General features: G+C 45.9%; 1 protein-coding gene across 1 annotated transcript in view; it reads left to right on the top strand.

Moving 5' to 3' along the window:
* The window catches only part of Ppm1h (protein phosphatase, Mg2+/Mn2+ dependent 1H), a 255,649-nt gene that overhangs the window by 181,987 nt on the left and 60,234 nt on the right, over positions 1 to 13,428 (top strand). Inside the window, exon 6 of the mRNA XM_048418385.3 lies at positions 12,334 to 12,452. Coding sequence (XP_048274342.2) covers positions 12,334 to 12,452 — 119 coding nt within the window. The remainder of the gene's footprint in view (positions 1 to 12,333; positions 12,453 to 13,428) is intronic.

Here is a 13,428-nt window from a genome sequence, read left to right on the forward strand (position 1 = left end):
ATATAGCAACTTCTTTCTTTCTTTCTTCCTTTCTTCCTTTCTTTCCTTCCTTCCTTCTTCCTTCCCTCCCTCCCTCCCTCCCTCCCTCCTTCCTTTCTTCCTTCCTTCCTTTCTTTCTTTCTTTCAATCCACTGGATCAACTCCCCCACCTCATTTTGAGGTCTTTAGTTTTTAAAACAGGGTCTCACTGTACAGTCTTGACTACCTGGAACTCACTATGTAGACGAGGCTAGCCTTGTCTCACAAGAAATCTATCTGCCTCTGCCTCCCCAGAGGTGACAGTAAAGATGTACCTGGACACTTTGAGATTTTTAAGGATAAACTATGGCTAAAAATTCCTCATAAGAGAATCTAACACATACATATTAAATGTGAAATCAACCCCCTCCCTTCACTCACAAACCAAAATAATGAGGTGGCTAGCCTTAACTCGGGAAGAGCCTTCTCATCCAGCTGTAGCAAGAGTGCCCATGATCCCCAACGGTCTAACTAACATTGTGCGTTTCATTTCACTTCTGACCTTAGATTTTCTATCATAATAAAAAATAGTCTTGGATTTACTGTTTCCAGTCCTCGTCTTGCGTAGTCTGATGAGAATTTTTCCCTCTAAGGGCAAGAAAAAAGAGATGATTCAGCTGGGGTTTTTTTGTTGTTGTTGTTTTGTTTTGTTTGTTATAAGGAAACAAAAGATTTCTGGTAGTCAGTGACATTCTGCCTTTCAAATTTTGAGAGGTCTGGATACATTTTGAATTAATCTCAGAGCTGTAGTTGGACATATCAGAGCACAGTCTGTGATAGAAATATGCCATCTTATTTGATACGTAAGCATCTTGACTCCCTGTATCCTGCTGAGAGGAATGGAAACGGAAGGCCCTCTCTAAGAAGGGTTTGGCAGCCACTCCTGAACCAGAGCTATGCCATGGTCCAACAGCTGCGTTCTTAGGTTTCCACCTCAAAATGTTCACAGAAACACAGACTGCAGATTGAGTCCAAACTGGGGCCTGTCCAACTGCCCACGGAAAAGGGAATGAGCGCGTAAATTGTGGCTTCATCCCAACATGAAATGTTACATGACGCTGAGAATGAAAATAATTATGGCTGTATACAGCATGATGGATGGCAAAGACTTTCCTGCCCCTGCCCCACAGTGTCGGGGATGGAACCTAGGGCTTCCAACATCTAAGACCTCTATCACCAACCTATGTCTTCAGACCTAATTTGTGACTAAGGGGCCTACAAGAAAGTATAAAAATGGGGTTCGGGAGATGCCTTAGTGAGTCGCTGCACTGACTGAGCAAGCTTGAGGATCTGAGTTCAAATCCCTAGAATCCACATAAAAGCCAGGTGTGACCACACCCCCAGAATGGTGGAGCCAAAAACGGGAGATTGTTGGCATTTGGTGAGTGCCAACTCATTCCTGCCAGTGAGGTTAAGTCTCTGCAGATCAAAGGAGGGACACCAAGTGTTGGAGCCCAAGGGTGGTACAGACAAAACTTCTCATTTTTATTATTAAGGCAAGCCAGACGTGAGGTGATGTGTACAGTTAGCTTAAACAGACCTAAGTACAGTGAGGGAACACGCCTGGTGCTATGTCTTATGAATATCATCTTTGACCTTGAGAAAAGGAGCAAGTATGTTCCTCCCAGGCCTTTGCCTTTCCCGCAGAGATCTCGTGGACATGCCAGGGCAGCCCCTTCCATGTCCTTGCTTTCAAGTGCATTCACTTGTGATAGTTTATGCAATTCTCTCTGGAAGGCCACCTTGTGGGATGAGCTTTCTGCACTCTTGCCCAGCCACAGTTCCCGGTGGGTTCACAGCTTTCTTACACCGGCTCCACAGGTCAGCGAGAGACCCTGTCTCAGAGGAATAAAGGGGAGAAGGATAATAGAATCGGTCCTTGTCCTCTGGCCCCCATACATGTACACATAGGCACATGCATACATACACACTTCATACATGACACATACGCATGCACACTACACAAGTGTAACTGCAAAGACAACTAAAGCCAATCTAGAAGTTGGAACAGTCCTTCCCTCTGGGGTAGCCATGGGATTGTGTAGCTGTAATTACAGAGCAAGGGGCCGCTAAGGGGCTGGGAATGTTCCTTTTTAAGTGCTAGCTACATGGGTATGTTCAGTTTGTGAACGATTCTCACCTTGTAAATATGTAATAAGCCCTTTGCAATGTATATTATACTTCACTGAAGCGTTTTAGGTAATTGTGCCTTTTGTTCAACTGTACATTGTATTTTTTAGGAAGAGCTTTTCGGCACCCCTCAGGAAGCCTGTCCCCTCTTTGTTCTGCACCATGCTCTCTTAGGGACACCTCTCAGTCTCCTCCAAATGTAGAGCTGTGCTCTACGCTTCTTACAGAGGCAGCCTGCACTGGCGCAGGGCTCTTGCTTCCACAGCCCTTCAGCACCTCTCAGAGCCTCCCTGACATCCCCTCTCTCCACCGTGGAAGTCCACAGTCTCACCTTAGCCTCTGGCTGTAATGGCCATTGGGCTGGTAAAAGCCTTCCTGAATCTCCCTCTGCGATGTGAGCTCTAAGCAGCAGGGCCTCTGTGGTTCTTATGCAAATTTCTTTGACTGGATATCTCACTCCAAACCTGACACAGTGTCCTTTTTCCTGACACCACTCACTAGCCAGTTGGCCACAAAGTAGCAAAAGAAAATATCATCCCATAGCAGAAGGAAAAGGGGAAAGTACATTATATTTTAGCAGGCCGTTTTGAGTAGCCTCAAGAACCACTGTCTCTCCACTGGAAGCCTAGAGTCCAATTCTTAGCCTTTGAATATAACCTTGGGATCTAGGTTGCCTATTCTGGCTTCTATTTCTTCTTCTCTGACAAAGTTCTCCAAGTTCCACTCAGCCCGTGTAAGCATCTCTCAGTCCTGTGTGCTGAGATGAGACTGCATAAATATTCCTAACATGTGAATATTGAAATACTATCATCAAAGAGAAAGATACAAAATATATTCAGCATATCAAATAAATATGGAATGTTCAGGAAGATGTCCCGAGATTTTTGTTTGTGAGTGGACATAGGTCCTATATGCTTCATCCCACGTTAAATTTGATCCACATTTTTTTGATTTGGTTTGGTCTTGGTTTGTTTTTGAGACAGGGTTACTTTCTGTAGCCTTGGCTGTCCTAGAACTTATTATGTAGGTAGACCAGGCTAACCTCGAACTCACAGAGATCCGCCTGCCTCTGCCTCCCAAGTGCTGGGATTAAAGACATGCCGCACCACACCCAGCAAGTTAGCATCTTATGAAATGTGCCTTAAGGGAAAAAACTGTAGTGATGCCTGCATGTTTATGAACTGCCCAGGTATGGGAAGAGGAGTAAACCATGCCAAAAATTATTCAGGATTCTTACAATTTAAGAGCCAGGAAGTCATTAAGTTTTATTGCTTGAAGCAATCTAACAAACTCTCCCACATTTTACAGATGTTAAATGTTGGAGCGTGCTGCTTCAAGTGAAATTCAGGTTTAAAGAAACAAAAACCACCTGTGGACCACTAGACTCCAAGATGCTGGTGTAAGCCATCAAGCCAGGCCAGTACAAATGAGGCCATCCCAAGCAGTCCTGACATTTGGAGGAGGCTTCCAAATTCCCAACTTGTTTGGCCACTGTGCATTTGCCAACCCTGCTGGCCTCTCGAGTTCACAGGCTTCCCCATCCCTTCATAGAAGCCAGGCTTCTCCCAGGGACTTTAACAAAGTCATTTAAACAAGGCTCAGTGAAGCCCTTCCCAACCCTTCGAAACCTCACTTAAACCCCAGGCTTTCCTAACAAGTCATAGTTTTTAGAGACCTTTGTTGTTTTGTTTTTAATGAAAGCAAGCTAGACAAAGAATTTTGAATGGGTTGTAGAATACTTACCCGTCATACCTAGAGAAGAAAAGGAATCTGTGTCCAGTGGTAGAAATACTCACCACTGCAGAAGTTTGAAAGAAATTCTCTGGTAACTTTTTTTTTCTGTATTTTCCTTTCTTTCTTTTTTGAGACAGCGTTTCTCTGTGTAGCCTTGGCTGACCGGGAACTCACTTTGTAGACCAGGCTGGCCTCAAACTCACAAGTGCTGCCTCCCAAGTGCTGGTATTAAAGGCCTCCACCATCACTGCCCAGTCAGATAACATTTTTATAATAGGCGAATGTCTTTGGACAAATATACTTGAACATAATGCCTATTAGACCTGGGCTAGTTTTTGTTAACTTGACAGTCACCTGGGAAGAGGGGGGCTAACTGACGAACTGCATCCACCAGGATGGTCTTTGACCATGTCTGTGTGCATTTTCTTGATTAATGACTGACGGCGGCGGCCCAGCCCACATTGGGTAGTGCCACCCTAGGCAGATGGTCCTTGGATGCAGAAAAAAACAAGCTGAGCTCACCTTGGAGAGCAAGCCCCTCCAACAGTGTTCCTCCAGGGTTTCCGCTTGAACTCCTCCCCAGCTGCACTCAAGGACAGACAATTGAAACGGAAGCCAGATAAACCCTCTCCCATCCAAGTTGGCACCATTCAGTGTTTTATCATGGCATCGTATCATGGCATCAGGAAGCAAATCAAGGCAAGACATAGATGTGAAAGTTTCATGGTAACTGTAAGAAATGACTAGCAAGCAGGAGTCACTTCCTCTAAAACCCAACAGGTGAATTTTTTTAGGCATTATGGGTTTCTGTATCACTTCACCATCTCCTCTTTCCCTAAGCAGCCATGTTTGCTCTGTCTTTTGAGCTGCATTCATTTAACACCATTAACTCCAGACGGTCTGCTCAGTGCAACTTAAGTGAGTCTGCAGGGCTTTGCTCAGGAGGGCTTGACCACTGTGGAGAACGTGGATACTTTAAATAGCCCTGAGCAGTAAAGAGAAGTCATGGGTACAGATGGTCTGCTTGTAACTCCACAGCGGACATGGTTGGGACAGGAAAGGCATCGTGCCATGGGTGCTGAGACAATTATCAAAGGAGACAGAGTAATCACCATAGAGACAGAAATCCAAGGGTGTGGCAAGAATAGCAGTGTGGGATTACGTATAATATTTCCTCATAACCAAGATGCCTTCCCCCACACATTTTAATGTATGTGAAGTTGAAATATTATACAGATGTGGACATGTGCAATCATAATGAATAGCTATATATAAAGAAGGCACAGTTTCTTCTGCTACCCCTTTATGAGGCTCGTCGTGAGGCCCCTATGATGGAAGATAGATTGACAAGAGATAAAGCTGGAACGTGTCTAATATAAATGTTATTTGACACATAAGGTATATCATATAAAGAGGCATCACTTTATAAGAAAGATTCAAAGAAACACATGAAAATGTGCATGTCTGTTGAGACCTGGTAAACAGTGGACATTTGGGGCTAGAAAAATGGCTCAATGATGCTGAGTACTTGCTGTACTCGCAGAAGGTTCGGGTTTGGTTCCCAGCACCCACAATGAGGACCTCACAGCTGCCTGTCACACCAGTTCTATCCCACACCCTCTATGAACACCAGGCATGTAATAGTCTGCTCTGTCCCTTTAAGAGACAAGCCATGCCCGCTCCCTCCACTGTCTGCTGAGTCAAGCTGATCTTCAGCTTCCAGCCTGAGTCCCTTCCCCCCCCCAAGAGGCAGCTTCTGCCTCACTTCATTCTCTCTACTTCTCCCCTCCCCCTCTCTCTGTCTCTGTCTCTGTTTCTCTCACCCTGTTTCTCTCAGCTCTTCCCCTTCTCTCCTTACCCCCTCTCCCCTTCCCTTCCATAATCCACTAAATAAATATCCAGCCTCACTCTGCATGCCTATCCATGTCTCTGTCTTTCACTTGCAGCGAAGCTCCCTGCCCAGGACCAGCCACCCGCCTTCAAAGACCTTCGGCATGGTCTCTTGGTGTGCCCATCTGTCTGTCTCTCCTCGTGGGACTCGCTGCTCCTCGTGGCCCACTACAGCCACTTGGGGATCCAAAGCATTTTTACTTAATCCATTACAAGGCACATGTATGGTACATGTACATATTAGCAGACACCCTCACATACATACAAAATAAAGAAAGAAAAATAGCATTTTAAATAATAGGCATTTGTGGGAGATGTGGGATTTGATAATGGGGTCCTCACTTAATAGGAGTACACCAGGAAAACTTAACAAGACTTTTAAAATCGATTTAAAGATTATTTATGTATTTTATTTTGAGTGGGAGACTGCGGGTATATATGGAGGTCAGAGGTCAGGACTCCAGGGATTGAACTCAGGTTGGTGGGCCTATGCACTAGGGCCTCTGCCCATTGGTCCATCTCACTCACTTGAAAGGTGTGTCTATTTACTTTCTGTGGTGGTACATCCCTTCAGAAGTAAAGACATCCCTTCATAGCCGATGCAGGGGAGTGCCTCTGGAATGGGAGTCTTATGATCTGTCAGAGGGGAGAGGGGCCAAGGAAGAGCAAGAGAGAGTTTGTAGGCCTGCCATCTTGTGGGAGAGCCATAGTCTTGGATTATGTGTCTGGTTCTGTCATATCAACTTGCAGGGTAGTTGACAAGTGTCTTGGGGAAAATTCCTCCCTATGAAGAAAACACTCATCAATCTTCTTTGGCTCCACCTGGTTCTGTGGAAGGAATGGGCTGGGCAGGAGTGAGACTTGGCTAGCCACATTCCTGGCATGGGAGTCAGCTGGCTGGAAACAGTTGCTAAGCTTTGAGTTGTGCTACGGTAGGCTGTGATCGTGGCGAGAGACGCGGGACGTGGTGAAAACTGTGGCCGTGGTTCTGAACGGAAACACAGAGAAGAGCCCTCGGATGCGTGGCGTGGAAAAGTTTGGGGGAGTTTAAACAGTCCTCAGATGGTCTTTCCTTGAGAGTTAGGCTTTGGGCTTTTCAACCTGAAGGTACCATGAAGTGAAGCCCACAGCCAATAGAAGAAACCATACGTCTGTTACAACCAGATCAGAGCCCCCCAAAAACCAACTAGGAGACCAAGCCCTGTATGTGAAAGCCAAGAGCCTTTCTTCACGCTTGGACTTGGACTCCCCGCCTGTCCCATGCAGTGGTTGAGAGCAGAGTGCACCAAGGCCAGTAGGGGTGGGGTTCTTATCACAATAGAGGTTGGGGTGAGAGGATTTCCAAGGTTCAGGACCTAGATTTTTTGAAATTTGTTTAGGGGTCTTGGCAAAGGGGGAATAGGTGAGTCCTGGGCTCAGGGACATCTGGTAATCTTATCTAATGGTTAGAATATCAGGTACTTCCCTTTAGATTTTGACTCTCTCTGAGTGGTGTCAGCTTACAGTTTTTCCTGGAACCCTGTGCTGCCTGCCTTGGCACCTATGTGACCTGGACCCCTGTGTGACCTGGCTGCCCCGGGCCCCACATGGCCTAGACCCCATTTTGGGAGCCACACAACTTTAAGTTTTAAATTCTGTTTTGTTTTGTTTTAAGATACAGACCACTATGTAGCATGGAAATTGTGATCCCCTGCCTTGTCTTGTGTGCTAGGATTACAGGCATGGACCACAGTCAGCTACATTTTGAATTTCTATCTTTTTCTAGGCTAGACACATGTGATATCACGCTCTCATAACTGGGTAGCATCAGCAGCAAGCCCTAACTTATCACTGGGGTTTTCAGTGGTGACTCCACAGTGTATAGTGTTCTCTGCTGCAGTATTCAGTAGGTTAGGACTGTTCGATACACTTCATTGCCACAGCAGGCATACCGGGGTTTTAACCATACCGCAATGTAGAGTATCTGAACTTTACATATGCACCCCGTGCTGTGTGTAGACCAGGTGGGGAAGACAGCTCAGTGAGCAAGAGCTCCTGTTCTACAAGCATTCAGACCTGAATTCGACTCCTCAGTACCCATGTAAAAAGTCAAGCATGACTACACATGTTTGTAGCCCCAACACTGATGGGTGGAGGCGGGTGGATTCCCCAGAGTTCTCTATCCATCAGTCCCACTGAAGTTCTGTTCAGTGAGGGACCCTGTCTCAAGACGTTTAGGGAGACTGACGTGAAGACATTGCACCCGCTGCCTGTTCTCTGCACGAGCAAACCCAGGTGCGTTCACCTGCGTGCACCACACACATGCACCACATGCACATGTGATAAAAACACATCCAAACTGATGGAGAATGGAAACGTGTCTTAAAGGAAATCTTCCGAAAAGAGTAAAAAATGAAACTCTGCAGAGGTAAAAGGGCATTGTACAGCCTAGTTTTCTCTCTGAGATGTGGAAGAGAGGTATCACATCTAATAAATGTCCTGCTGGATTAGATGAAACAGAGCCCTTTCTCGTTATCGCCGAAGAGAGCATGTGGCTTGTCAAGACTGTGGCCAGCTCTCACGTGGAGGATCTCCCTTGTCAGAAGTGGCTCGACGTTAGGCTCCCTTGATTCTGGTGTCTTGGACAGATGTAGCAGCTCCCGTATGTAGTAAAGTGTCTGAGGAGTTGCCGACTAACCGAGGCATCTACCCCAAGAAACTGTCTGGTACAACTTCACAGGTAAATGATGGGCACAGGGTACCTGGCTAAAGCACAATCTGAGGGCCTACTTGCCCTTCTGTTAGGGCACAAAATACCTGGACCTCTGTGTTCGCCCTTGTGGAAGAGAGATTTTTACTCTCGGATCCTTTGCTGGTTTCAGAGCTGATGACCCAGCCCCAGAGGTAAGATAAAAGCCTAGAGTTATTGAGTATAAATTGCATATGACATGGGTTCCTTTAAAGACAAAGAGACAAAGCGTCCTTTGTGGCTGGATGTGTGTAAGTGCTTGGAGAATGAAGTGATGATAATAGAGAACGAGGGTTCGTGCAACAAGTCGAGCCTATTCCTAGCACCTCTGGTATCCATCATGTTCCATCCACGGTGCACAAAGCAAGACCTCTCCAGGACAAGCTCCCCTCATCCTAAAGTCCTAAATACCTTCAGAAGCGTATACTGAAAGAAGTGTTATCGACATATGAATTTGAGGAGACACATACAGGCCAAGCACACACTCATTTACAAAAACATACATATGTCATGCATAGCGGCAGTCTGTGCATACATAAGCCTCTACATGCATGTATATACCTGGTTTTTATTGTTAAACATCTTATTTATTCTTTGTGTCTTTCATATCATGCGTCTCAATGCCATTCATTTCCCATCCCTTTGTATCCATCCTCTGCTTTTGCAACCCCCCGCCCAAAAAAAAAAAAATATTTAAAAGGAAAAAAATTTTGTCATGGAATCTGTAGTGTGACATAGTCACACAGCAATCCCCTTTGTCCATATATCTTTACTTGCAAGTGTTCATTGCAAAGCGTCGTTGGTCTGGTTTGAGGTCTCTGGTTTCTACTACCATGCTGGGCCCTCACTGGGACGGCTCTTGAATATCTTTTTGATGCCCTGTGTCATGAGATCCTGCAGCTTTGGATCTGCAGGACAGAGTCCCTTCATGTGATCTCATAGATCGTCGATGGGGTGGATGTTGGGATGAGCCAACTTAGAACCCTGGTCCTGGACCTGGGTGATTACAGAGTTGTTCAGCCTGCCAACTCTCCCCCATCCTCACCACCAGGGTGCGCTCTCCATCATTGCCCCTGCTAGTTCACCTCTAGCTGCAGATGAGTGAGGGATGGGTCCAGTTCTCTTGCTTTTCGGCCTTCAGGGTCAGCTCTCACACACATAGACCTTCGGGGCCAGCTCTGCTGGAGGCCATTCTCCCAACTGCTGAAGCTGATGAGGGGCAGGAACAGCCCCCCTGCTCTTAGGACCTCAGGGCCAGTTCTCCCACCTACCACAAGCAGTGAGGGGCAGAGGGCAGGTGTGCACCACTGCACCTAGCTCCATTCTTTGGTTTCTAACAGTGGGTCCATGCTAATGAGAAAATCCTAGCTGCCCTTTGGGTATGACTGCTCTACACACTCACTGGTGCAGTCACACGGGGCCTTGTGTTTAGTTTTATGCACCGCTGCCCGTCTTGAAGTTCTCTATATTCACTTTGCTCTGGGGCCACAAATTAAGTCGAGGCAATGTTTCCTCCTGCCCTAAGCTTTTTGGAAGGATGTGATGAGAGAGCTCACAAAGCACTGAGCATAATAATCATTAAATAGATATAGAACTCTCTCTCTAGCTCTCCATGTGTGTGTGTGCATGTATGTGTGTGTATGTGTGCGTGAGAAAGAGAGAGAGAGAGAGAGAGAGAGAACGTGTGTGTGTGTGTGTGTGTGTGTGTGTGTGTGTGTGTGTGTGTGTGTGTGAATATGGGCCAGGGTATGCAGTAGTTGACTGTATGGGGGTCAGAGGACAATTTCAGGTGTCATTTCTCACCTTCTACCTTGTTTGAGGCAGGGTCTATTGTTCACCAGGGTATCTATCTGGCTGGGCTGCAGCTTGCAAGGATTCGCCATGGGAGAACTAACATTGTAAATGCATGTTACCGTGCCGGCTTTACGTGGGCTTAAGACCTTGAACTTAGTTATTTATCCCCATGAACAAGTATTCTACCGTAGCCCTAGCTGTTTTGCATGAGCAATGACAACCATGATGAGAACATTGAAGATATCTAATTATGAAAAATATCAGTAATAATGCCACTTTAAAAACAATGAAACCAAGGCTCAAGACGTCAAATAACTCATTAAAACCACAAAATTAATGAATGCAGAGCTTGCTGCCCCCCTAACACCAACTGGCTCTGTTACATGTTAGTTTTCTTCCTCAGGGGAGCTTGTCTCCAGGAAGCCTGGGATTGAAGCTTCCTTGTTGCCTATCAGAGTCCCTCAGAGTGGTCAGGGCTCCCATCAGATCTGGAGCCAGTTGGAGTCCTGCTGGACAGACAGGAAGACAAAGTCTCTTCCCCCTCAGTCATCCCGCCTGTCACTTGCCGTCCTGCGTGCACTGCTCATAGCTGCTGCATCAGAGTGCCCCAGCCTGGTAACAGTTCAGCTCGCTTTCCTCGGTCCTGATAGCCTGAGCTTCCAATGCCTAGCGCTGTCTGGTACCGCCAAACCTTCATGAGCATCAGTAGAGATCTACCGCCTCGGGAATGAGGCTGTGGGAAATACCTGTTGTAGGTTAAGCATCCCCAATACCAAAGCCTAAATTCCAAAATGCTCCCAAACTTAAAAACATTGTGCTGGCATAATGTCTTATGTGGAAAATTCCACACTTGACCTCCTGTGACGGGTTGTAGTCAAAACACACACTGAAAACACTATATAAAATGTCTTCCGACTATGTATAGGTGTTTTCTGAAATGTAAATGAATTTTACGTAACCTTGACTCCTGTCCCAAAGATTTCACATTATATATCTGGAAATAGTCCAGTTGTGCCTCCTCCTCCTCCCCAAACGCTTCCTGCCCTAAGCGTTCCTGGTAACGCTTGTACCAGCTAACTGAGGCAAGGCCATCTGTTCTACGAAGGGGACCCCTTGCCTTCCTACAGTGACTGGCCATGGTTATGCTACCCACTCATCCCTGCTGTAAGGAGAGGCAATCCCTTCCAGCACAGCACTCCCATGCAGGAATGGGGCATGATGTGGGGAGGTCCTAGCACAGGTATGCAGGTTTGTGGCAGGGAAGGCAAACCGTGACCAGTTCATCTCTTAGATCTGGATTGTGGGGGTAACAATGAGACTGTTGTTTCAAAGCAACCCTGGATGCGGCTGCTTGTTTGGAGGCTTTTGTTATGTGAACAGAGTTTGCGGAGAATGAGAGAAGCCATCTGTTCTGGAATAATCTAGCAAAAGACTACAGAGCAGACTGGAGGAGGGGTGAGTCCGGCAGAAGGCTCCTGTCGTGTGTCCTGGTCCCGCTGTGAAGGATCTAGCACTTCTGTGTTCTAGAGACCCACATGCGGTTCTCAAAGGCAAACCCATGGGAACCACTGTCGAGTGAGAGCAGAGAAGGGTAAGAGAGGGAGGGGCCAGGGTGACTTGCTGGCCTTCGGTGTAGCCAACACGCTTTCCAGAAAGTGAAACCGTCTTGAATTTGAACTACAAAGTCAACTTTGAAGAAGCCCACACTCACCCCAAAGCCATTAGTTATGCAAGCCTTTGATTACAATTAACTTATCAAATGCATGCCTCTTATTACAATTAATTTATCAAGTCCAACAGTGACAGCCCTTGGATGTTACAGGCAGGGTTTTTATTTACCCATCTCTGGTAGTGTTTAAATTCTGAAGTGTATTTACTTCCCTTAGAATAGGAGACAGTTTTCCTGTTTCTGAACTAAGGCTTGTCTCAATTGACAAAACATACTCAAGTTTTATTTTGTTCTCTAAAATCTGTGTGTGGCTTTTTTTTTGTCTTTCTTTCTTTTCTTTCTTTTTTTTTTTTTTTCTTTTTGCTATTAGGCATTCATGCAGCCTCACTTGCTGGGAAATGAGTTCACACATTTGGAGTTCCCCAGGAGAGTGCAGAGGAAGGAGCTCGGGAAGAAGATGCTGTACAGGGACTTTAATATGACAGGCTGGTAAGACGCACCTCACGCCTCCTAAACACTGCTGCACCATGTAAAACCACCAGTACAAAGGCAGCCAGGGACCTGGGCTCCCGGTGAAGGACAAAGAGCCCACAGCCACATAGGACCGATGCTCAGTCGTTTGTGTTACTTTGCCTTTCTGATGAGTCCCTCCACGGTGACACCAGATACCATGAACCTGACTTAATTCCTTGATTCACATGTCACAGTCATTTGGAGGCTTTTTAAAATAAATTATGCTTTCTATTCTTAGAGCTGGGCAAGCAGAGATAGAAGGGCTCAAGGGAATGTGACTTAGTGAGCTATGCTGGCTTGGGTTTGAATTCCAATTCTTGATTTTCTAAATGAGCAATGGTGCTTCTTTATTAACCAATGGTAATAAAACATACTCACAGCATACAGATGGGAATCCCACATCACAGGAGTTCATTTTTTCATGGATGAAGTGGGTAAAGGAGGGCTTTATCTGTAAAGAATCCTTAGCGAAGCCTGGGAGAGGACCTGTTTTCTTCAGGGGTGTCCCTCAGTATCCATATCAGCCTGGGAGAGGACCTGTTTTCTTCAGGAGTGTCCCTCAGTATCCATAGAGGTTAATTAGCTCCAGGATCCTCTGCCCATATCCAAATCTTAGGATGTTCAAGTCCCGTAAAGAAAATGGCACAGTTGGGGGCTGGAGAGATGAATCATTGGTTAAGAGGACTGACTGCCCTTCCAGAGGACCTTGGTTCAATTCTCAGCACCACAACCATCTGTAACTCCAGTTCTAGGGGTCTGACACCTTCACACCAACACACATAAAATAAATTTAAACAAATTATAAAAAGGAAATAAAATGGCACAGTGTTTGCTTTTTATTATTTTTTTAGTCTGTGTATACCTTCCCTTTATATTTCAAACCCTTGTAGCCTACTTAAGATAGTCAGCAGAGTGTAAATGCTACACACACAGTTGTTAAATCATTTAGGAA

The sequence above is a fragment of the Myodes glareolus genome, chromosome 26 (genome assembly GCF_982192425.1).
Source record: "Myodes glareolus chromosome 26, mMyoGla1.1, whole genome shotgun sequence".
Lineage (NCBI taxonomy): Eukaryota > Metazoa > Chordata > Mammalia > Rodentia > Cricetidae > Myodes > Myodes glareolus.